The sequence below is a fragment of the Rhinolophus sinicus genome, chromosome 3 (genome assembly GCF_057876585.1).
Source record: "Rhinolophus sinicus isolate RSI-liver-muscle chromosome 3, RSI-T2T, whole genome shotgun sequence".
In the NCBI taxonomy this organism is placed as follows: Eukaryota; Metazoa; Chordata; class Mammalia; order Chiroptera; family Rhinolophidae; genus Rhinolophus; species Rhinolophus sinicus.
Window position 1 is genome coordinate 36,858,758 of NC_142503.1, and position 24,706 is coordinate 36,883,463.

Below are 24,706 nucleotides of genomic sequence, written 5' to 3' on the forward strand. Positions count from 1 at the left end.
CTTTCTCAACCAAATAGGTACAAGAGTCATCTCAAGGGATGACTTGATTTACTTCATGATTTCAAACTCCTGGTTGGCAGTACCCAGCATGATTCTACTTTCTGCCAGAGACCCCCAGTTCTGGCATCTAGTATTACCACTCTTCTCTGTCTCTTTCCAGCCATAGTGTGGTAGTGGCTTCTTCCTCTGCTTATCTTCTGGTTGCATCATCACCTACCACCTCCAGGTGTTTGGCTTCCGAGATCTTGCATCATCTGTATAACCAATAACATCCACTAAATTCCTTCTCTTTGAAATTCCTAAAACGAATTTTGTCTCCCTGACTGGACCATGACTGACGCAGAGAGGAAGACTGGAAGGGGGAGAATGAGTTAGCTGTTTTCTTTTCTGGGTGCCATTATGGGTATGGGAGGACACGAAGGAAAGAGAACCAGAAAGCGAGCAAATATTTACTGAGCACTTTTGGTATACAAGTGCTTTATTACCATTTAACCTTCACAGATGAGGAAAGTGAAGCTTAGAGAGGTTAGGAATTTACTGGCTCATATTGGCAATACATGGTTGAAGAGGAATTTGAATTCAGGACTGATTCCAAAGCTTTTCCACGGGGGTATGCTTCCTCCCCAGCAAAAGGTTATATTCAGAAATAGTTCTTGAAGGGTTGAGGGTGACTAAAATATAAAAGTAGTAAATGTCAAATATCCCGGGATCTGGGTTTCTGCCATGGCCACGTCAAGCCTAACTGAACGTAACTACTACTATGCTTCAAAACTGTACACCTTTAAATACCATCTTTTAGCTCAGTCTATATACTTCCAGAGTTTGGGATGGCTAACTGAGAAACATTCTTGAGGACCGAAGGTATTCATTAAGCACATGTGTTATTTTGGAATTGTTTTTATGGAATTCAGTTTCTTTTGGTTTGGAAGAGTAGAATTTATTTGGGAATTTTTTATCCTCCTTCCCCCCACAAAGATTTATCAACACTGTTATGTTTTACGTAGATGTCCTCAGTACCCAAAGAAATCTGCTCATTAGAAGGGATGACAGGGATCCATCCTATGGGCTCTCGTCCACCCCTACGATGTTATCCAAAACCTGGTTACTCCCAAATCTTGCTCGCTCTTGAGATGTAGACATGTATATTCAACTGTTTTCTGGGCCTATTTGGGTATCCTCATATAAGTTTCATTCAACATGTCCTAAACTCACTATATTTTCCTGAATATCAGACTCTTCCTTCTGTATTCCTCATTTGTTTCAGTTAATGGCCCCTCAGTATTCCACCTGTCCCCCACTGACTGCTCCAGCCAATCATCATCCTCAGCCCTACCCTCTTGCTCGGGTTTCACATTCAGTCAGGGGCCAAATCTTATTAAAAGCAACTTTCTGAGTCCTTCTCTAACCCACTGTCATGTACGCATTCATTCAGTATTTGGCAGCCTTAGCCAGGCCTGGTTCCCAGTGCTGGGAATACTGAAATGCACCAGGTGGGCCAAAGGAGATACTGCTTGTTATACACTTTGTCTCTTCCTTTTCAGTAAGGCCTTTCTCACCTGGATCAAAACACTAATCTGTTTACTGCTTAGGTTGTCTTTCTCCAGCTTCTTCCCCACTCATCTTGTCTATGTTCCCAGAATGAATTCTGTGAAACTGAAGTATGAGGTGACTTCCATCCTTCAAATCTTTCAGTTACTACATGTAACCTTCAGTGCAGCCTAAATGCCTTAGGATGACAGATGAGAGGCATGTCTGTTTCTTCCAGCCTTTATTTACATGCCAGGCTTTACCTATCAGACTTGTTCACCCACTTCTACTGTGCATTCTTTCACCCTCAGGCATCTGTACATGTAATTCCCATTGCTTATTACACCCTTCCCCATTTCATGCTTCTTTTTAACCCCCACTCATCTTTCAAAACCCAGTAAGAAAGAATTCCTTCCCTGGAATCTATTCTCTGAGTCTTCCTCAAGCCAGGGGCTCCTTCCTCATGATTCCTATTTTCGGGTTCCAAGATCACCCAGGGTATACTTTTATCATAATATCATAGCACTTATCAGACTAATAAGCAAATGCACTGTCTCCTCCACTTCGCTGTCACTTCCTTGAGGGCTGGGAGAGGCACTCTACAATCACAATGCCGCCCCGATCCTCAATACATACAAGAATGGATGAATGCATATTTTGAAACTGTGAAGTAATATACAATCTTACAATGTGAAACTCAAAATGAAAGAACATTTTTTTACTATTTGCAAACTCCTATTTCTTCTTCTCGGCTTGTAAGAATAAAAATTGGTTCTACTTTTGCACACCCAACTATTTGTGTAGTTATCCAGTTTTATTCAACTATTATTATAAAACCATTTTACAAAGACTCACATTGTATATGGCCAGCGGGAGTTAACATAGGACCTTTGGAATATTCAATACAAATTCTCCAGATTTGATTTTTATTAAACATACCAGGTGCAGAGTTTGTAGTAACTTTGGAGAAATACAGAAGTACAGTTACTGTCTCTACAGTACACTGTACAGGATCCCAGTGTAAACAGAGCCTAAAGCATGTGAGTGCTGTTTTTCTCAGGACAGTATTTTCCTTATAGTAGGATTACAATTGAACAAAAAAGTGTTTGCATCTTATACAGGTCACTATAAGTTCGGAGTAACAGGATGAGCAACTTTTTACGCTCATCAAAGAGTAGATCCTGCTGGAAGAGGAAAACCTCAGATTTGCCTGTTGGATAATTTAATAGTTTAAACACCATGGCTTGGTTCACATACCATGCCTCATCCACCATGCACCAAAAGGAAAATAAAATGACTTATTTACAAAGTACTTCCCACTACTGGAATTCTTTGGTCGTCCCGCCAGCGGCACTGGAAGTGTTTAGGCAGGTTTCAGCTGAGTAATACGTTTAGGTGGTACAAGTATTATAACGCAGAGTTTTGCCCATGTTAACATAAACTTCCTGTACCTGACACTTAATAGCAGAGGTCTGTTTACACAGGATTACACTAGCTTTCAGCTGCAAGCTAAACAAGTTTTGAGGAAATAACTCCAGTGAGAAATTGGTTTTAGGTTTAATAGGAGGACTGTATTTGTTTCTAACAACAGCGGTGTTTTTGCTATACTCTTCTCAAGCTAGATCTACCCAGGGAGTGTATGACTATATTTCCAGTATTAAAGATTGACTTCCTAGAAATTATTATTGGAAACATTAAAGCTCTAAGTTTATAGTATGCTTCCATACTCAGTGTGTTGCCAGAGTGCTAAGAATCCATGACCACAGAAAGGTGTGATGTGGTGATGCACATACCGAACACGGAAGACGACTGTTTTTGCTTTTCCATACTCTTTATTTATTGCCAACAGTTTAAAATTGTCAACATAAAAAAAAACAAAAAAACATTTTGATAATAAATACTGCTCTTTGGGCTGCAATAAATAAAAAGTTTATTAACAAGGAATGCACTTTTCCAGCCACAAGTGTCTTCAAAAATTAACCAAAAAAAAATTATATATGGCCATAGTTCACAGTTAAGCAGCTAAAAGCTGCTTCGATTACAGGCTTTAAACAACATGGGAGCTTCCTCCCTTCTCCCTCCCCTTCAGGAAGTATATTCACAGTTCCAAGTCCTCTGTCTGAAATGCTCTCAACAGAGAGAAGAGTCAATGCACCTTTCTGTGAAATTGTCTGAAAAACCTTTTAAAATGGGTATGTCAAGGAAAACTGCATTCTGGTTCACTCTCAGGTTGTCCAAAGTCAAGAACTGCATGCCTCAGCCTGGTCTGGCTCCACCCAGTCCAACAGGTCACAGAGGAATTGTTTTCGTACCACCACCTGTCCATCTTCTTCAACATACTGTAGATCATTCTACTGGCTTCCCTGTAGATCTCACAGTGGAAAAGAGGAGTCCCATAGGGTCCATTCAAAAAGTCTTTTAGTTACATCTCTGTAAGAGCATGTTCAGGGCATATTCCATTCGATTTTTTAATTCTAACGAACAGCCAGACATCAGCAGAGTTGTCAGTCTAAACGTTGTAGATATCCTGTCCTCATTGATGTACGTAAGAAGGTATTCTTCATTTTGGCTACAGATGATTATTTTTGTATGGTCGTGGTAGAAATTCACCTTTAAAAATTAGACATAGATATTAGCTCTCTCTCTAAATATTACGAATTACAAAAATTTAGTCAATGATTAAATTGGCTACGTAAAAATCATTTTCTAGGACCTAAACATGCAGTTTGTTGAAGGGTTTATTTACCTGAAAGGTGCCATCATTGAAAAGCATCATTAAGGCCTTATCAGATTTTAGCCACTGAAGGAGGTAGAGCCGAGGTCTTCGAATATCAGTAACACTAGGCAGATCTCCACCCTGGAAAAGATTGGGAGAGTTAGTGCCTATAAAAATTTTGCAGTGTGCACTTAATTCTTCAAAAAGTGAATGCTTCTCTAACTTAACCAAGCATCAGAATGGCCTAGAAATTCCTGGCCCCGGTACCCAGAGATTCTGATTCAGTGGACACAGCATAGGACATGAGAATCTGTACTTCTAACAAGCTTTGAGGCTATGCAGATGCTACTGGTCTGTGGGCTACAAATATCACTGCTCAAAAGCCACACTACTTACATCCATAAGGTTCTCCTCCATGTAATGAGAGAAGTATTTCAGCACCGTCACTTGACTAATGAATTGTTCAGGAGCATCTGTTGCTGGGAAAACAGAGCATTGGCCAAGCTCTGCATAATAGTGAACTGTTCTAAAAAACAGGAACGGTAGGGAGAGAAGAGGAAAAAAACAGGAGTTAGTCACTGTTTTCAGATTTCTTCAGTGCAAGACAAAAGAACTGACAGGACTTCATTAATTAGATACACTTACTTTTTGTCCGGAAGGAGGCTCATGTGAGCACCGTTGTTGAAAAGGACACCTACAGTGTGGTCTGAGAGCTGGTACCCAAAGCCGTATTTGTTAGAGTAATCGACCCATTTGGTGACCCACTGAAAGGAAGTGCTCAGCTGCTCTTTGGGAATGCAGTCAGCTGCTGGCATGTTTTCTAAACATCCTCGAAGGACTCTTGCCACTGTGTCTGCAACACTTCCCATGGTACTGTCTTCAAGACCTGAAAAGTCAGAGAAATTTGTAGAATAATTAACAATAACAACAACAACCGAGAAAAACACAAAAACAAAAAACCCTTAAGCTTTGGTAGATGCTCAGTTTCCCTCCACTAATTCTAAGGACACAGAACTCAAAATTGTTCCTTGTCTTCTTTCAATTCCTCTACTTCTGTTTCCTCTATGTTCAATTAGTCACTTCAATATAGAAGTACTTCAGTTCCTTAGTATTGGGCACTGGCATGTATAATTTCATAACTTAAAATGATGTTGACCACCACTTACATTCACTGCTACTGCTGCAGCTGCCGAGAGTCCCTCTGACTATCATCCGGATAGCATCTCCAATCTGCTGCTTGTTCTCCACTGCGGGTGTTCCAGATCTGGCCACTGTAGTGCTAGGTGGCTGGAGCTCCTAGGAAAGAGAAGAGCCAGGCAATGAGTCAAGCATCTGAAATTCATTGAAGGTGGAGAATTCTAGGTTCAGATAAGATTATGGCAATTGCTGGGAAAGCTGATCAAGAAGCAATGGACACAAGCCAGGCAAAAGATACTGCAGTAACTCAACCACACACATTGCTAAACTAAGACAAAAATCTCTCCTTTTCAAGGATTGGAAGAAAATTAAGTAAACGCAACATGATTGAGCCATGAGTGCCACAGTCCAAGTGATAGTTAACAAAGAATGAAAATGCTATACAGTGTTTCTATCTATTGTGCTGTTTTCTGGCATACCTCATCCGTCCTATGTTTGTTGGGTTGCTGAGTTATTGAAGTCTTTTTCAAATCATGCCTAAGCTTGTAAATTTCTTCATCTTCTTTAGAAATTCTATCTGTAAATCAAGGGAAAGAATTATGAGTGTTATTATATCCTAACGACGTAGGAACAGAGCTAGCAATATTTCCTTCTTTTGAATTAATAACCAGTTACGAGCATCCAAGGCAAAAACAACATTTTTATCATTGCCATCAGTTGGAATTATGCAAGAAGCCTACTTTAATGCATAGGACACAAAAAGCTATTACCCACAATTCACATGTGGATTTATTATGCTATATAAACTTCAATCATATACAAAGATACTTGACTAAATTATGCTAATATATACACCTCTTTTAACTAACTTCTAAAATTTAAATATGGGTTACAGAAGAGCCAGAGAAGTTTTACAACTTACTGTGTGTGTCAATATATCTTGCTTTGTCTTTTTTGCCACCAAAAAGAGCAGCAGCAGCTTTCTTAAAGAAATTCTTAGCTGGGCTTGACAAGTGGAAATCTGGAACTGTATGACAACAGCTAGAAGAAAGTTTGTCTGGAGTGAAGCCCTGTGGAGTATCAGAAAAGACGTTCAGTAAACTGCTGGGTAATTGGGATCAATAGGATGTAATAAAAGGGCTCAAGAAACATACCAACCTGCAAAAAAAATTCATGTCGAATGATGTCATCCAAACTAGGCCGATCCTCTGGATTTTTGGACAACATGCTAGCTATTAAGTGCTTAGCAGGAGCCAGCAATGAAGACGGCATTGTATACCTTGCTTCTCTTATGCACCTGTAAGTTTCTTTCAGATTTGTAGTTTCAAATGGGGGTCTTCCTAGTAACATTGTATACCTATGTGAAAGGAAACACTTCTTTAGAAATGGTCATAAAGCAACTCTTTTCAAGTGTTAAAATCTAAAACGAAATTTGCTCTTTCATCATTTTGGAGTATTTACTTACATTACACAGCCTAAAGCCCAAATGTCTGATTCACAGCCATGTCCTTGCTTATTGAGGACTTCAGGGGAGAGATAATTTGGGGTACCACATATTGTCCTAGAACGACAAAATATGAAGATCTCATCAGGAACTATTCTGTTTAAGCTTAGTTCTCTGGCTAAAACCTTGAAAGTACTATGTTGAATTTTTATTTGGAAACATTTGACTTTTTTTTGGCATTTGAACAACTGACATTTGATCAAGTGATTTTATTTTAGTTCATGTACAGTTTTTTCAGCCAACATGACAGTGTTTTTAATCAACTGAGACCAGGTACAGCATGACATTTTTATACATATCAGGCAAACACTAGACAGATTTCTTTCATAATTAACATATAGGCATAAGATACTCTGGCCTGGCCCATAGTAGGCAATTAGTGTTTTCTTTAGTTAACATTGTTGTGGTTTATAGAATTTCAGCATCAACTGATCTTCTCTGAAACATTAACTGGAAAATAATAAGGGCACATTTAATCTGCACAATACCCTATAAGATGTACTGTTCTGACTCTTACCTCCTTCTGTGTTCCAAGGGTTCCAGCCTGGCTGCCAAACCGAAGTCTCCAACTTTTAGTTCCATGGCTTCATTAATAAAAAAGTTGCCTAGGTGATAAAACACAACAAACCTGAATCCCTTTGAAAAGGTGTTCTAACCAAGTGCACACAAATCAATTTTGGAGGCAGGCAGTCAGTAGTTTAATATTAAAGTCACCCATTCAAAAGCAAGAAAGATTGCATAGGCTAGATCCCAAGTAAGAACATTCGTACAAAAAAAGGAAGAGACAGAAGAAAAGAACACCTCTAACACAAAAGTCAGCATCTGGAATGAGGGCTCACCTAGTTTGAGATCTCTGTGCAAGATTTCTTGTTCATGAAGGTACTTCAGTCCAGACACAATCTGCCTGAGGTAGTATCGGACTTCCGGCTCTGTCAACACCTTTCTCGCTTTCAAGATATGAGCCATGGACTAGGAAGATAAGGAAAAAAGAGAATCTGTCAAACAAAGTTCTCAAAATCAGTAGTTTCCTTTCGCAGGATGAGTAATGAAAGCTAATGTTGCAGTATAATAATTACCTCCACAACTACAATCCCAGATTACATGCAATTTCAATGCCATCTCAGTTTGGGGGAAGTAAATGTACTGAAATAGGACTTAACACTTACCCTTCTACTGCAGTATTCCAAGAGAATGTAAATGTTTTCTTTGTCTTCAAAGTAGTGGTAAAACTGCACTACGTGCTTATGATGGAGAATTCTGTGAAGCTCTATTTCTTTGTCAATCTAAAAGAAAAAGCAGGACAATGCTTTTTAGACTCCCTTTACCTATAAAAAGCCAGTTGCTTACACATGCAGAAGATATTTTTCCTAACAGGGAAGGGCCATCCTGCACACAAAGAAAATATTTTACTCAACAGTCATACACACCTTTTCTCTTTGATGAGGTTTAGCTACTCTGCTGTGAGGAATAATTTTTGCAGCATAGACTTTGTTGTTTGTCAAATCTGTCATCTCATAACATTTTGCAAAGCCACCCTGAAAAGAAACAAAGCCGAGAAGGAATTGAGTATGGCAGAAAAATGGACGGCAGATATATATTTTTTAAATAAATAAATAAATATAAGGAAAAAAGATAAAAATATTGGGGGGGGGTGGACAGAGGGATGCAGTTTACTTTTTAAGAGCTCCTTCGTGAAACGAAAAGCATTCCTGAAAATACTAAGTTAAAACTGTTTATTTCTCCCTTTACAAAGAGGAGCTTCAGGGAGGGGTTTGGGGTCGGGGAGATGAAAAATAATGTCTGAAGACATTGTCAAGAAAATTCTCTAAGAAACAGGTGGAGGGAGAAGGGTCTGGTGTAGAAAGCCCTCGTTTCTGGCTTCAAGATCAATTTCTTTGAGCTGCGGGAGGCAAACAGAGCCGCCGAGGATTAAGGATGTAAAGCCAATCCGGCGCTGTCAGTGCACAAAAGCCCGAGGAGGGCAGGTGAGCAGCCCAGGTCGCGCCGGGATCAGTCTCCCCAGAAGCCGAGGAGCGGCGGGCGCGCGTAGACTCAGGGTCCACCCGGCTGGGGGATGCCCGGGCAGACCTCCCTCCCGCCTGGCAGCCGGGCGCCCGTCGCTCTTCACCTTTCCCAGCACTTTGCCCCGGCAGTAGCGCTTCCCCGTCGTGGGGTCCACGATAATCCTCGAGATCTCGGCCCCCGAGTGCGAGTGGTGGTGATGGTGGTGCGGGGCCGCCGGCGGCACCTGCGCCTGGGGCTGCGGGGGCTGCGGCTCCTCGGGGGTCTGCTGCGGCCGCTTCTTCTTCGAGTCCGCGCCGCAAGCCTTGCCCAGCGCCTGCTCGCACATCTTGGTGCTGGCGGCCGGCTGGTAGGTGATAGTCCGCAAGAGCTCCATCGTCGCCCGGCCGCCTGCTGCCGCTTCCGACGCGCGGACTCGCGTCCCAGCTGGCCCTCGCCCTCGATCCCCGGCCGCCTCCACACACGCACGCCCGATCCCTCGTCCACTTGTGCGAGTGCGAACGCCGGGCGAAGGCTTTATATGGGCGGAGAAAGGGGCGGAGAATCGACACGGGATGCGACGTCACGGACGACGCCCCGCCCACCGGCCGGCGCGAGCCAGCGGCCTGAGCTGGTGGCGGAGGGCGGCGCAGGCGGTGCACCGGCCGCGTCGGGCGCTCGCTGGGACGGGGAGCCCAGGACGAGCGTCCGGCAGTCGCCGGCCAGCCACCCCATTTTTAGAATGCTCCGAACTTTGGGGTTTGAAATAGAAACCCGAGGGCTGAGGCCTGCCCCCCTTCCCATCTCTCCTCGGCCTCGCCCTCACCCCGCGCCCACGCTCCGGGTGGCCAGGCTGTGCTTTGGTGGCAGCCCGGCGGGGTGCTTCTGTACGCGCAAGTCCCTTCCCCCACGCGGCCCTTCCTGACCCCACATCTGACGCCTCTAGTGTCAAGATGTGAGCGTGCCGTGCCGGAGTCCACTGCACGGACGCGTGAGACCTCGCCCTGGCCGACTGGAAATCGGGGGTGCTGCCGCTTTTACCCCACTAGTTACCGTCTAGATGGGGGCACTACGGGGAGGCAAAGCCAGTGAAAGGCAAGGGTTCTCAGAGCAGGGTGTTCGAGCTCACCCCTGCTTCTGAATTAGGCGGACTCGGGCTGGGGCCGATGGGCTGACCCTGGCTGAGCCCCACTTAGGCCAGTGTGGCCTCTCCCTGTCACCTTAGCGCCGGCCTTTGTCAGCAGTCAGGCCCTTAACCCTTCAGACAGAGGCCAGTGCCTCGCGGTACGCTTTGCCTTCAAGTTGCCACACTGGAAAGCAAGGGTGCCATCTCGTGGAATGTTCCAGAAGCGCAGTTAGCTGTCTGAGGGCAGTTAGACAATGTGGGCCACCTTTGACAGTAAGTAGTGTTGAAAGTGCTTTTGGTGCTAATTATAGTTTTGCAATGAAAGTCATCGATCAATTCTTATCCCTAGGAGAATATGCAAAATGCTGCGTGATCCAATGGCTCTTTAAGCTACCTAGCTGCACTGGTGATGAGAGAGTCAGTCCAAGGCCTTCTGGGGGGGGGGGGGGGGTAGGATGAGGGGAGGATAGGCAAGTGACCTAAAACAAGGCTCAGTTTCCTATTTCCCCATCTTGCTATTCAGGTTTGCTAATCTAGGAACACCATGTGTTCTTGCTCTAATAACCATGTAACATTTATCGAGCACTGATGTGCAAGGCACCATGTGTAGTATTTTGAAATAGTAATAACTTATTTAATCCTACAGCAATTCTGAGGGGGGGATATTGTCAATCCTGTTTTACAGGTGAGGAAACTGGGTGTCATGCAGGGTCTGAGCTCCCGCCCCCCACATAAGAACGCAGGACATGGTGAGGCCAAAAAGGAACACCCATGGAGCCATAGATAGGGGAGTCATACCACTATATTCTCACGGGAGGCTGGGTTGGAGACAGAGGAAGCAGGAGCCACGCTATCTGCAACCTGCCATCCACTTTTGCCAACCAACCGATCTCACTTGTTAGCTGCAACCTGCCGTGCTAACTGCAATGTGCACTTGCTAGCTCAGCCACCATCTTCTTGCTAGCCCCCATTTTTTGCTAGCACAGCAGTTATATTAGTGGCCAATGGCTCACTGGTTACAGCTGATGGCCATTCAATCACAGTTGATGGCCATTTACTACCTGAGCCAGCACCTTTCCACATGAGGCCAAGAGCCTGGAAACTGCACTCCTGGCCCTGTCCCCACCACACTCTACCCCTACAGGGTCTCGCCTCACAGTCTACGTGACAAATGTCTTCCACAAGGGGCCCTGTGCGAGGAGCCTGAAGGTGAATGCAATATGCTGGACATAGCCAGGCTCTCTGGGCACAGCCAGGGTTTCTTGGGGCTTCACCAGTTCTTCTGGGCACAGCCAGACTTCCTGGATTTCTTAGGGTACCACCAGTCTCCACCTGGCACAGCCAGGGTTTCTCAGGGCACTGCCACTCTCTCTGGGCATAGCCAGACCTCCTGGGCTCAGCCAGGGCTCTCAGGGTACCCTGCTGGAACAACAGCGACTCACAGTCAAGGTGCTTACATATTCTCAATGGCGGCCCGTCAAGATACAAAAGCAAACATCCACCAGTTCCACTACATGGTGGTACGTTCCCAAGCAAACAGTCAAGCTGTCCATTAAATTAGGGATGGAAGGCAATTCCCCATAGTCCATAGTTACTCACTAGGGCTGTCCTGGGGGTGAGGGATGACCTTGACCTCACCCTCATCTCCCACCAAGGACTCAGCAAGCATTTCCTCCTGGGACTACAAGTCCCGCATCCGGGCTGCCTCAGCAAGAACTTCTCAGCCCACATGGCCACAACAACCTTCGCTTTCTCCGGCCCATGCTGGTTGGGGAACCATCCACATCTTCCCACCCCTCCACAGGGGTCCAGCTCCCCGGCAGCTGCTTTTCCTGGTCTTCCTGAGACTGAGTGTTCATATACAGAAACTGTTCCACTGCCCTTCAAAGAGCTTTGGCCAGCACCGTACCCTGCTTGTTGTACCATGTGTCATTCGGGGTGTCATGCAGGGTCTCAGTTCCCGCCCCCCACATAAGAACGTAGGACATGGTGAGGCCAAAAAGGAACACCCACGGAGCCATAGGTAGGGGAGTCATACCAGTATAGTCTCCCTGTCGGCTGGGACGGAGACACAGGAAGCAGGAGCCACACTATCCGCGACCTGCCATCTTCTGCTTCTGCCAACCAACCAACCCCACTTGCTAGCTGCAACCTGCCATGCTAACTGAAATCCGTGCTTGCTAGCTCAGCCACTGTCTTCTTGCTAGCCCCCATTTTCTGCTAGCACGGCAGTTATATTAGTGGCCAATGGCTCACTGGTTACAGCTGATGGCCAACTAACCACAGCTAATAATGGCCATCCAATCACAGTTGATGGCCATTTACTACCTAAGCCAGCACCTTTCCACGTGAGGCTGACAGCCTGGGAACTGCACTCCTGGCTCTGTCCCCACACTGGGACTTTAGAGAATTTAAGTAACTATTCTCTCTATATATATTTTTTAGTAGATAATCCAAATTATGTTAATTAACAGAAGACAAAACTCGTTATCTAAATTAACAAGGTGCGGTAAGTAGTTTCTTGATAGTAAATTCCAGTGCTATTTAGAATACCATATTAATAAACCCCTGGGAGTTACTTAGAAAAAGGGTTTAATCCAGTCCACTATCAAATTTAGGTATTCATGATGTCAAACAAACATTTTCAAAGATATTCTGTCTCAAATACTTCCAATATAATGTAACAGAAAGGAGGCTTCATTGGCACTACAGAGCAGAATGGAAGTCCCCTCTGTGTCTTCTCTTTTTGATTCTTCAAACAGTTCAAGGCAAGCCCAGGCATGTTTCTCAAAAGTGAAAGTAGGCTTTGCCCCAAGGTTGTCAAGGCTGGAATAAGGGCTGGGGGTAAAAATGAAGAATTACATAATCCTCCCATTCATGCATAAACCTGGGGGTGACCTTTGCTCCCCAGATTTATGCAATCCTATTCAGTAGATTGTAATAATAGGCTTGCTGGTTCAGAATATACTACCTTAATTTCCAGAGCAAATTTTACACCGTGTCTTTATCTTATTGGTTGATAATGAATTTTTAATCTGTTTGTTTATGGCCTTCTAAGATAAAAGGACTGTGAAGAATAGATTGACAAGATATTTTTCTTTATTATTTCAATTATTTGATTATTGTATACTATTGTATATATTTTTACCAAATGTGCTTAAGCATTTGCTAGGCTATTGAACATTCCATATGAAATTCAGTTCTATCCTCTAAAACATTTGGGCATTTAATAAAATATTAATACTCTATATGTGTTATGGAGTCTTCTGCCCAACTGTGAAAATTTTATATTTTGACCTGTGGTGCCATCATGTGGACAAAACCAAAACTAGTCCATAGAACAAAAAAGGAAATAAATGTACTTTCCAATGGAGAGAAATCTTTAACCACAAAATTTTTCTCTATAGTTCCATAGATTTAATGCAAAAACAACTATAATCCCGATAGGATTTTTAGTGAAATTTGACAAGCTGATTTGTAAACTTTATATGACTGTGTAAGTGATCGAAAATGGCAAAGTTGCTTTAAAGAAGAATTAAAGGAGGAAGACCTTTATTTATAGCTATCACGACTTATAATGAAGCTACAGCAATAAAGAAAGTTTGATCCTCTTGCAGAGATATACTGACCAATGGAATAGAATACAGAGCTTAGAAATATATCTACATATATATGAAAGGTTGATATATGTCAGGAGACATGACGGATCAGTGAAGAAAGCAGGGACTATACAATAAATGGAACTAGAAACAAATGATTTTTCCATATTAAAAAAAATGAAACCCATATCTCACGCTGTATTACTTCTCTGGGGCTGCAAAGTACCACAGACTGGGTGGCTTAAACAACAGAAACTTATTTTCTCACACGTCTTGTAGGCTGGAAGGCCAAGACCAAAGTGTAGGCAGGGTTAGTTTCTCCTGAGATCTCTCTCCTTGGCTTGCAGATGGATAATGTCACCATGTCATCACATGATTTTCCTCTGTGCTCGAATATTGCTGGCATCCCCTTGTAAGTCCAAATTTCCTGTTATGAGGATAGTAGTTAGATTAGATTAAGGCCCTCCCATACGGCCTCATTTAACCTTAATTACCTATTTAAAGGCCCAATGTCCAAATACAGTCCCATTGTGGGATATTAGGAGTTAGGTCTCCAATATATGAATTTTGAGGGGACACTATTCAGCCCCTAATACACACACCATGTACATAAAACCTACTTCAGGTAGAGTAAGGACTTAAAGATCAAGAACAAAGCAAAGTATTAGTATAAAATGTAGGAAACCAACTTTTTAAGTATAGGGACAGGAAAGGTTTGTTTTTGTTTTTTTATTGAGATATAATTGACATATAATGTATTAGTTTTAAGTATACAACATAATGATTTGATATATGTTGTGAAATGGTTAACACAGTAAGTTTACATTACCACACATAGTTACAATTTTTTTTCTTATAATGAGAACATTTAAAATCTACCTTTTTAGCAACTTTCAAATATGCGATACAGTATTGTTAATTATATCACCAAGCTGTGCATTGCATTCCAGGACTTATTAATCTTGTAACAGGAAGTTTGATATCCTTCACCCCTTTGGCCCACCCCCACCCCCCTCCTCTGGAAATTACCAATTTGTTCTCTATATCTATGAGTTCCATTGTTTTTAGATTCCAAATATAAGTAAGAACATATGTATTTGTCTGACTTATTTCACTTAGCATAATGCCCTTAAAGTCCATCCATGTTGTTGTAAATGGCAGGATTTCCTTCTTTTTTAAGGCTGAATAATATTCCATTATATATATATATAAATTTTTGAAGGACACTTAAGTTGTTTCTATACCTTGGCTATTATGAATAATGCTGCATTGAACGTGGGAGTACAGATATCTCTTTGAGATTATAATTTTGTTTCTTTTGGATATATACCCAGAAGTGGAATTGCTGGATCATATGTTAGTTCTATTTTTGATTGATTGAGGAATCTCCATACTGTTTTTCATAGTGGCTACACCAATTTATATTCCTACCAGTGCATGTGTTCCCTTTTCACCACATTCTCACCAACACTTGTTATTTCTTGTCTTTTTGATGATAGCCATTTGTAATGGTTATAAAGTGATATATTGTGGTTTTGATTGCCCTTTCCCTGATGACAAGTGATGTTGAGCACCTTTTCATCTACCTGCTGCTGGCCATCTGCATGTCTTCTTTGGAAAATGTCTGTTCAAGTCCTTTGCCCATTTTTTTTTAAATCAAATTGTTTGTCTTTTTGCTATTGAATTGTATGAGTTCTTCTTATAGTTTGGATATTAACCCTTTGTCATATACATGACTTGGAAATATTTTCTTCCATTTTGTAGGTTGCCTCTTCATTCTTTTGATTATTTCCTTTGCCGTGCAGGAGCTTTTTAGTTTGATATAGTCCCACTTGCTTATTTTTTCTTATGTTGCCAAATACAAAAAAAAATCATTGTGAAGACTGACATCAAAAAGCTTATCCCCTGTGTTTTCTTCCACTAGTTTTATAATTTCAGGTCTTTTATTCAAGTCTTTAATCTATTTTGAGTTGATTTTTGTGTATGATTTTTGTGTATGGCAGAAAGATAGTGATCCAGTGGTTTCATCTCTTGTCTGTGTCTGTCCAGTGGTCCCAACACCGTTTGTTGAAGAGGCTATCCTTTACATGTATATCCAAGAATATGCTATGGGGAAAGGATGATCTCTTTAATAAAAGCAACGCTTTCTTAACATGCAGAAAGCATTGACTGTATAGCAAAAGACTAATAAATTTGGCTAAATTAAAGTTAAACAGTTTGATTCGTTAAAAGACACCTTAAAGTAAAAACAGATAAGCTATAAGTTGGTGGAGATATTTGCATATATATAACCAACAAAGAATTAGTACAAGAGTATATAAAGGGCTCCTACAAAATGATAAGAAAAACAACCACCCAACAGAAAAATGAGTGAAAGACACAAGCAGCATTTTGAGGAAAAGGAACTACTTACGAGTATAGCCAATAAACAAGACTAAATTCTTAAAGTCATTAATAATCAGGCAAATGCGCATTAAGATAATATAAAATCATTTAACAGGTGAAAATTAGGAAGCCTAAAAATATCAAGTTTTGGAGAAGATGTAGATCAACAATTTACTTATATAATTATGTTGGGAGAGTGAATTGATCATTCTTATACCCTATAACCCAACAAGAGAAATGCTTGCATATATGTACCAGGAGACATATACAATCGTAGTCATGGCAACACTTTAGTAATAGCGGGGAAAAAAAGAACCCAGACACAAACCAAATGCCTATGAGATAAAAGAATGGATAACTAAATCATGGTAAATGTATGTAATGGGATATTATGTGAAAATCAATGAATTATAGATAACTCATTACAGTATGACTAAATCTTAATGTTGAGTTTAAAAATGGCATATTAAAGATTACTCTTTATAAAATTCAAGAACTACACCTAAATATTATGTTCATACATGCATACACATTGATTTAAAAATACTATTTTAAAAAACGAGGAAATGTTAAATACGAAATTTAGGATAATAGTTACCTTGTCTGAGTGAGGCAAGGGATATAGAAGAGGGAAAGAACATATGGGTTTGTGTAAGTTATTGCCAGGGATTTAGTTCTTGGGTTGGATTATGGGAACGCTCAAAAGGAGCATGCATGAATGCAGAGATCAATGATAATTATGTCATGAGCCAAGGAATCTGGCTAGTCCAATTATAAGTACCTTAAATCCAGGTTAAAAAAAAAACATTTCTGATGAGCATAATAAAGTGAGGGAAGTGAAACCATGAGAAGAATAGTACAGAGGCTGAGCAGGTTACATCTGAGTTGAAGTATCCTAAGGCTTCAATCTGAAGGGTGAAAAGAGCCTTCATTTTATATAAAACCTCATTTTATATACAACCTTCATTTTATATAAAACCTCGTTTTATATTCATTACAATATATTAACTTGGATATTTAAATTTAATATCTAATCTTTGAAAAGTAACTTAATGAATTTAAAATAAAAGGTTAATTTTGTTATTCAAATTTAAATATTAAATACATATCTTTTATGTTGTGTTCATTTTGACAGACTGGCATTTTGTAAACTCAGTGGCAAATCCTACCAGTAATCTTTGATGAAGGTTTATATTATACATTTATCAAAATATTTGACCAAAACTTCTTTCATTCATCTATCTGTCTGTCTACCTACCTACCTACCTACCTATTTATCTATCTATTTTCTGGACATGGTAATAACAACAATGTTTGAGAGTATGGCGGCTAAAAAAATAACTTTTCCTCCCACCTTCTAAAATTCTTCCAGCTGAGCTAGTAATCCAATTAAGCAGACAGATTAACAGGAGAAAATGTACAGAGTTTATTTTACAAATACACATTCAGGGTGCCATAAGAATAGAGAAACCAAAGAAATATTGGGCAGTTGAGGTTTATATGCCATTCTGGAGCTAAGGAGGAAGGGGGATTGTGGTTTGGGATTTCAAAGGGCACAAAGGCAATTCATTTAGCGATGGAAAAGCAAATGTTTGGTAAATAAATGTTTGCTAGGCCATCTCTAACAATGGGATACAGAGAAGACTTTGAACAGTTGGGCCTTGCTAGGTTCCTCTGTGTCTATCATTCCTTAGTTTGTATTAAACTGTAATGAACTATGATATCTCCCTTTCTGGAGCAGGGCCTCTGTCTAAATTCCATTTAGGCATTTAAGGAGAGTTTAAAGTTTTTTCCCTGAGTCTTTTGTTCCTTAATAACCAGCTTAAAATCAATATCCCGAAAGGCATATTTTGGGGTAGCAAACTGCTTCTCTTTTAGAGCACCCCCTACCCACATTCACTGTTGCACAAACTGCAATTACTAATGTATTGCAATGGACTTAGATCTCCCTCTGCTGGTACAAAATGATAATGCCAATCAATGCTGGAAAGTTTTCAAGGTGGTTTAAAATGTAGCTGTTCCTTTAAGTCATATCCACTATGTCATTGTGTTGTGTGTGGCATTAGCATAAGAAGTAATCTCACTTTTGAATCTATCTTAAAGGGCACAATTATTTTCCAAAGCCAATTTACTTAAACTTTTATAAATAAAAAACAAATTACTAAGTGAATATAACACAAATGAAAAACAAGCTAAAGTTGTTTTAGCTTTGCCTTGTTCTTGGAAGTACAAACCTTTTGTAAGTATTAACATGAAAAACTGTCTCATTGATAGCTTAAATTTTTTTCTTTTTAAAAGTCTTTCTCTTTTCTTCTTTTGAATTCTTGCAGTTTGCTTATCCTCCACATACGTACTTCTGAATTTCCTGTTCATTTAAGATTTCTTCAAACGTGTGCTTGAAAAACAATAATAAGGATATATTGTTTTCCCCTTATACTATCCAGTTCATTTGAGTTTAGAATCCTCAGAGTGTTCGTCACAAACTTCATAATGAAATACCATTCAATTGGAATTTTGCGTGTGGACTAACATCAACCTATAGCCCCTTAAAAACATTTTCTTGAAAGTAAAGAGTCCTTTTTTGTCGTTTTAGTTTAATACTGACATTTTATAAGATGCCATTTTACTATTTGTAAAAACTATTTTAAAAAACTGGTCACTTATTGTTCATTAACCTTGACAATTATTTTATGGGGATGTAAACCGGGGAAAAAATCTGACTAGATATAGTTTTAGCTTCCCACTAAAACTTTCAATATAACACAAAAGAGGCAAGTGAAGATTATTAGAGCTATTCCAAAACACTGCTCTTAATACAGGAGAAAGAGTTAAAGTTATTAAACTTATAAATGTAGAGTATTTATCAAACTCAAACTTGATAAAGAAAAAAAGGTATTTATCACACAATGACAAAGTGCACTCCATTTCTTTAAATGGTTGGATGTTAACTGCTTCCACCCCAGTCACTACCCACTTTGGTGGCTGCTATAACCCCAAGGACTTCCCCTGAGGAAGAGTTTCAGTGTCATCACAAAGGAAGGCAGAGATATAGATATGGATATAGATATAGATATAGATATAGATATATGTATATCTAAGATATATAGATATATAGATATATCTATCTATATCTATACCTAGATATAAAGATAGATATATCTATATATCTATATCTATATATCTATATCTATATCTATATCTATATATCCATAGATCTCTATATATATTTACATATATATATATATTTGTTCTTTCTTTCAAACATCCTAATCTCTAGTGCTTTTTTGGCCCTCCCAGTAAAGCCTCTTCCATAATACCCTGGAAGAGTTACAACTCAAATTTGCTAAAATGCTTCAAACATAAGCCACTCTTGAACAGCCAATTAGCATGGGGTTGTAACTGTGCTTGTTTTGTCCACCAAAGACTGACCTTAACATTATTCTTACCTTTCAGAACAGGACGGTTTTCATTAACTAGAGGTCTTGTTAAAAATTATTTATACTCTACTTATTAGCTATGAGATCTTTAGCAAGTTATTTTCAGTCTTTCCCCATCTAGAAACTGGAGTTAATAATGCCTACCAAATAGTATTGTGGGAATTAAATGAAATAGTCTATGTAAAATGCTTTGAAAGTGCTTGGAATATATTATGTTCAGTAAATATTAACTATGAGGAGCTTCCTATAACAATGACTATAGCAATTTAATACTTTTCCCTTGTAATCCAGACTTAGAATTTAGAAGCAAGATGGTTGTCACAGAAACAGGCATTAACATATTTCTTTGAGTTAGAAGACAAAGTCAGTTTTCTGATTGATTGGTTTGACAGTGAAGACTGTGCTTGCCAATTAAATTGTATCGTGGAAGTTTTCCATAGCTCCATAGTTTTGACAAACATGTATTTAAAGTACACATACAATATTCACTGTTTCAGATATTATATTCTTTACAAATCTTAATCTTATGAAAAAATTTACATATCAACTTAAAAATATGTGAGGTAGTACATAGTTTTCATAATTCTTTTATTAGGGAGTACATGGGCCAAACTATCTGAAGTCCTATGAGTTAGAGGACCTGAGAGACAGAAAATGATTAGAAAAAATCAGGGGCATACGGAGAGACACACAATGGAAGGCAGAAGAGACTCCAGGAAGTAGGTATGATGGCGAAAAAAGAGGGATAATGAAAAGTGCCAAACATTCCAGAAAGGTCAAGGAGAACAATAATTAGATAATAATCTTTGTGAAAGTAGTTTCTGCAGGTGGGATAGAGTTAATAGTCTGTTTAGGTCATTCAAAATGTTGGGCAGTAATGATGGGGAAAAAAAGTACTATTTATAATACTATCTAACCAGATCATTGGAATTGCTCTTATTACCGAAAAAGCAATTTAAAATGTTGGAAGTGAAGACTGTTTGAAGGAATACAGTGAGTAGAGGGGCACTTTCAGGATGAGGAAGACAGCTCTTCCTCTGAAAGTGTCGGGAATGAGAAGAAGGCTGTGAGGAGAGCTGGAGAGGATGGAAGTAGCCAGAGCCTCCACCTCCAGATGATGGTCTCAGTAAAGTAGAAAGTGAAGTCCTGTACTGAGAGTAGAGGAGTAAAAAACTACTTGGAAGATATGCCAGGAAAGCCATGATAGAGGAGTAGGAGAGAGACTGTGTTAGGGTTGTTGCTCAGCCTGTCTTATGAGTATTTAAAGTGTAATTTTATCAATACTGGTCCCTTTAAGGTTTTTCTATTTTTCAAATTTCCTACAATGAACAAGGAATAAAGAAAAAAAAATTAAAGAAGTGGTTAAAAAAAGATTAAGGAAGGTGCAGATAAACAATGTTATCAGCTTACATCAACTAAAAAGCTTCTGAACAGCAAAGGAAGCCATAACCAAAATGGTAAGGCATCCCATAGAATGGGAGAAAATTTTTGCCAACCAATTTTCTGATAAAGGGTTAATTGCCAAAATATATAAGGAACTCATATAACTCGATAGCAAAATAATAATAATAATAACAACCCAATAAAAAAATGGGCAAAGAACTTGAATAGACATTTTTCTAAAGAAGACATCCAGATAACCAACAGGTACATGTTCAGCATCACCAATCATTGGAGAAATGCACACCAAAAACACAATGAAATATATCATTCACACCTATTATGATGTCTATTATCAGAAAGACAGAAGATACCAAGTGCTGGTGAAGGTCTGGAGAAAAAATAAATCTTAGTGGAATGTAAACTGGTACAATCACTATGGAAAACAGTATGGAGGTATTTCAAAAAATTAGAGAACAACCATATCATCCAGCAATCCCACTTCCGGGTATATACCCAAAGAAAGTGAGATCGTAATCTCAAAGACATACCTGTACGGCCATGTTCACTGCAGCATGATAGCCAAGTTATAGAAACAACCTAAATGGCCATCAACAGATGAATGAAGAAAATGTGGTGTATGTATGCACTGGAATATTATTCCACCTGAAAAAGAAGAAAATCCTGTCATTTGCAACAACACGTATGAATCTGGAGGACATGCTAATTGAAATAAACCAGGCAGAGAAAGACAAATACTGCATGGTATACTTATATGTGGAATCTAACAAAAAGTCAAACTCATAGAAACAGAGTAAAATGGTGGTTGCCAAGGGCTGAGGGTTGGGGGAAATGGGAAGAGGTTGGAAAAAGGGTACTGACTTTCAGTTATAAGATGAATAAGGTCTGAGAATCTAACGTATGGTATTGTGACTATAGTTGACAACACGGTATTATAGACTTGAAATCTGCTAAGAGAGTAAATCTTAGGTTTTCTCACCAAAAAAAAAAAGAAGTAAATTAGTGATGAATATGTTAATTAACTCAATTGTGGGAATCCTTTCACAACGTATATGTATGTAGAATCATCATATTATATGCTTTAAATATAATTTGTCAATTATATTTCAATAAAGCTTAAAATAAAATAAAAAACAATATCATCAGCAAACTCTCTTGGTACTATAATACTATAATTTGAAGGCTGACTTACTGCATTTATGAGGAGTAGCTCAGTGGTTCCTGAGTTTGTTTTGTTAGTCCGAGGAGGATTATAAAGATGTCTTCTTAAACATTAGACAAGGGCTATCAGGCACTGGTCTGCTGACAGCTGACCAGATCGGCGAGAATGGTCAGCCATACTACCTGCTCATGTTTTGCTGGCTCTGAGTATGATGGTTTCTAATGAATTATCATTTGCAGAGAAGTCTTGTTTATAGCAAAGATAGTGCTAACCTGACTTGTATACAAAAAATGGGTGTGAGACTGATAATACGAACTTTATAGGACTGTTGTAGGATTAAATGGACAATACACATGAAGCGTTTAAAACAATAACTGACCCTTAGTAAATGCTCAATAAATGTTAGCTACTGTAGAACAGTTATTTCTAAAAAAAGAAAAGAAAAGAAAAGAAAGGGGCGGAGGAAGGGTGTGAGAAAGAAAAAAAGCACATTGCAAATACCAATATTTTAACCAGTAGAGGGCACTCTTCTCTAGGTTTTTAGGTCTAGAGCATTTGCTCCTGGAGTATATAAGGTCCTCTAACCTCTAATATATATATTTTTCCTACTGGTAGTACTGGGTCAAAGGAAAACAAAGCCAGGAGCTAGGTGAAATGATAAGGACAGATTCCAGGCGTACCTCGGAGATATTGCAGTTTCAATTTTAGACCACGGCAGTAAAGCAAGGAGCTCAAAGCATGTCATAATCTTTTTGGTGGTGGAGAGTCTTGCCTTCAATTTGTAAAAAAAATGGAACATCTGTGATGCACAGTAAAGCAAAGGCAATAAAATGAGGTATGCCCGTATAATTATTAATATATTATTGCAATGATACAGTATGATCTGAACTAACTTTGATTTATACAGAGGTGACGTGGTGTTTTAAAGGGAAAATGAGGATGGGGTGGAGGAGGGGTGAGCAGAAGCTCAGTAGAGTTAGAAAAATAAATATTTACAAAAAACAGGAAGGTGTCCATATGAAATCCATCGGGGTATGCTAACTGGCTTTTACCTCTCACAGAGACTGGGAAATGGTGCCTAACTTTAGGTGTTGGCTGGACCAAACAGTAAATTCTTGGCAGCACTGAATTTTCTCAGGCATGTAGTTTAAGGGGTGGGGGCTATGAGGGTCATCCTAGGGGTGCAGTCTTGAGCTATTGAAAACTGTTGGTATTTTTTCAAGTCTTCGTAGGCCAATTTTGAGGCCTACTTGAGAAAGGGCTCAGAGGAACCTGGCTGGAGAGAATGTTTGTCACAGGGGACAGTATTAATATTAGTTTTATTGACAAAAATATAATCCCACTACGTCTTACTCTCAGTAGGATAATGTTGGTACTTCTCAATGTCTTATTTACAATAAGTCTGGTTTGGAGAGGCCTTGGGATCTCAACAGAATTTGAGAGACCACTTGAGAAACAGCTTTCTCTGTCCTGAGGGAAATATTTGTCATATTCCTGTCTTTTTTCCTGTAAATAACCTTCAATAACAGAAGGGGTCACTTGTGTATCTCCTGCCAAGCATCCATTCCCCTGCTAGCCAAAGCTCTGCAGTATCCTTTGGTTAACCATGCATCCGCAGGGAAGAGAAGTAGTTAGCCTGATTCATTAGCTCCAGGGGGGCGTGAGAGCCTCACCTGACTCATCAGAGCACCACATTCCTCTAGCCAAACAGTTCTTCCAAGGGTTGGCTTGAAGCCTGACTCAGGCCAGTGGTCAATGCTGGGACTTCTGGAACTATTGAGGAGATAGGCAATCTTGCTATGATATAGCAAGCCAGGAGCTGCTGGGGATTCTCCCTGGAGAAGGTTTGTAGAGGAAAGGGAGCCAACGAAGATGAGAGGCCAGTTCTGATGACGTTTCTTGAGCTGCTGCTTCCAGCCACTTCACTTTTTAAAAAAAAAAATTGTTTTAATTTATTTTGAAGTATTTCAGATATTCAAGAAGCTGTGAAAATTATTATCATGAGCATATATGTACCCACTAGGCAGTTTGAGAAATAAAAGATGACCAATGAAATTGGACTCATGGACTCTTCAGTTATATAGGTCAATAAATCTATTTTGTGCAAGTCATTTTGAGTTGTGGCTGTGTCCTGTACAACAGAAGACTTCCAATACATAGCCAATAAAGCCTGTCTTAAGATGGTCTCTCTCTCTTTCTCTCTTTCTCTCTCTCTCTCTCTCTCTCTCTCTCTCTCTCTCTCTCTCTCTTCACACACACACATATATATATATATATATATATATATATATATATATATATATATATATATATAAAAGCATGGTGTATCAACCAAGGTTTTAGTTGCAAATAACAGAGTCTATTTAAGCTGATTTTATACCTTTTTTTAAGACTATTTTTTTAGAGCAGTTTTAGATTTACAGCAAAATTGAGAGGAAGGTACAGAGATTTCCCATGTACCCCATACACCCACACATTGCAGGGCCTCCCCCATTTTCAACATCCCCACCAGAGTGGTACATTTGTTACAATTGATAAACCTAGATTGACATATTATCACTCAAAGTCCATAGGTTACATCATGGTTCACTCTTGGTTTTGTATATTCTATGAGTATGGACAAATGTACAATGTCATTTATCCATCATTATGGTATCATACAGAGTGTTTTCACTGCGCTAAAAATCCCCTGTGCTCTGCCTGATCATATC

The 24,706-nt window shown here is 39.7% G+C and overlaps 1 protein-coding gene across 1 annotated transcript; it reads right to left on the minus strand.

The window, feature by feature from the left end:
• Positions 1–3,440: 3,440 nt before the first annotated feature.
• PLK2 (polo like kinase 2) lies at positions 3,441–9,404 on the minus strand. Its single transcript, XM_019743347.3, has 14 exons — positions 9,013–9,404; positions 8,312–8,419; positions 8,051–8,167; positions 7,724–7,853; positions 7,402–7,489; positions 6,846–6,941; positions 6,539–6,737; positions 6,303–6,450; positions 5,860–5,957; positions 5,410–5,539; positions 4,889–5,129; positions 4,640–4,769; positions 4,274–4,384; positions 3,441–4,137 (listed from the first exon to the last, which is right to left on the minus strand). The coding sequence occupies exons 1-14, from the start codon at positions 9,280–9,282 to the stop codon at positions 3,946–3,948; spliced, it is 2,058 nt and encodes a 685-aa protein (XP_019598906.3). The 5' UTR covers positions 9,283–9,404; the 3' UTR covers positions 3,441–3,945.
• Positions 9,405–24,706: the final 15,302 nt, after the last annotated feature.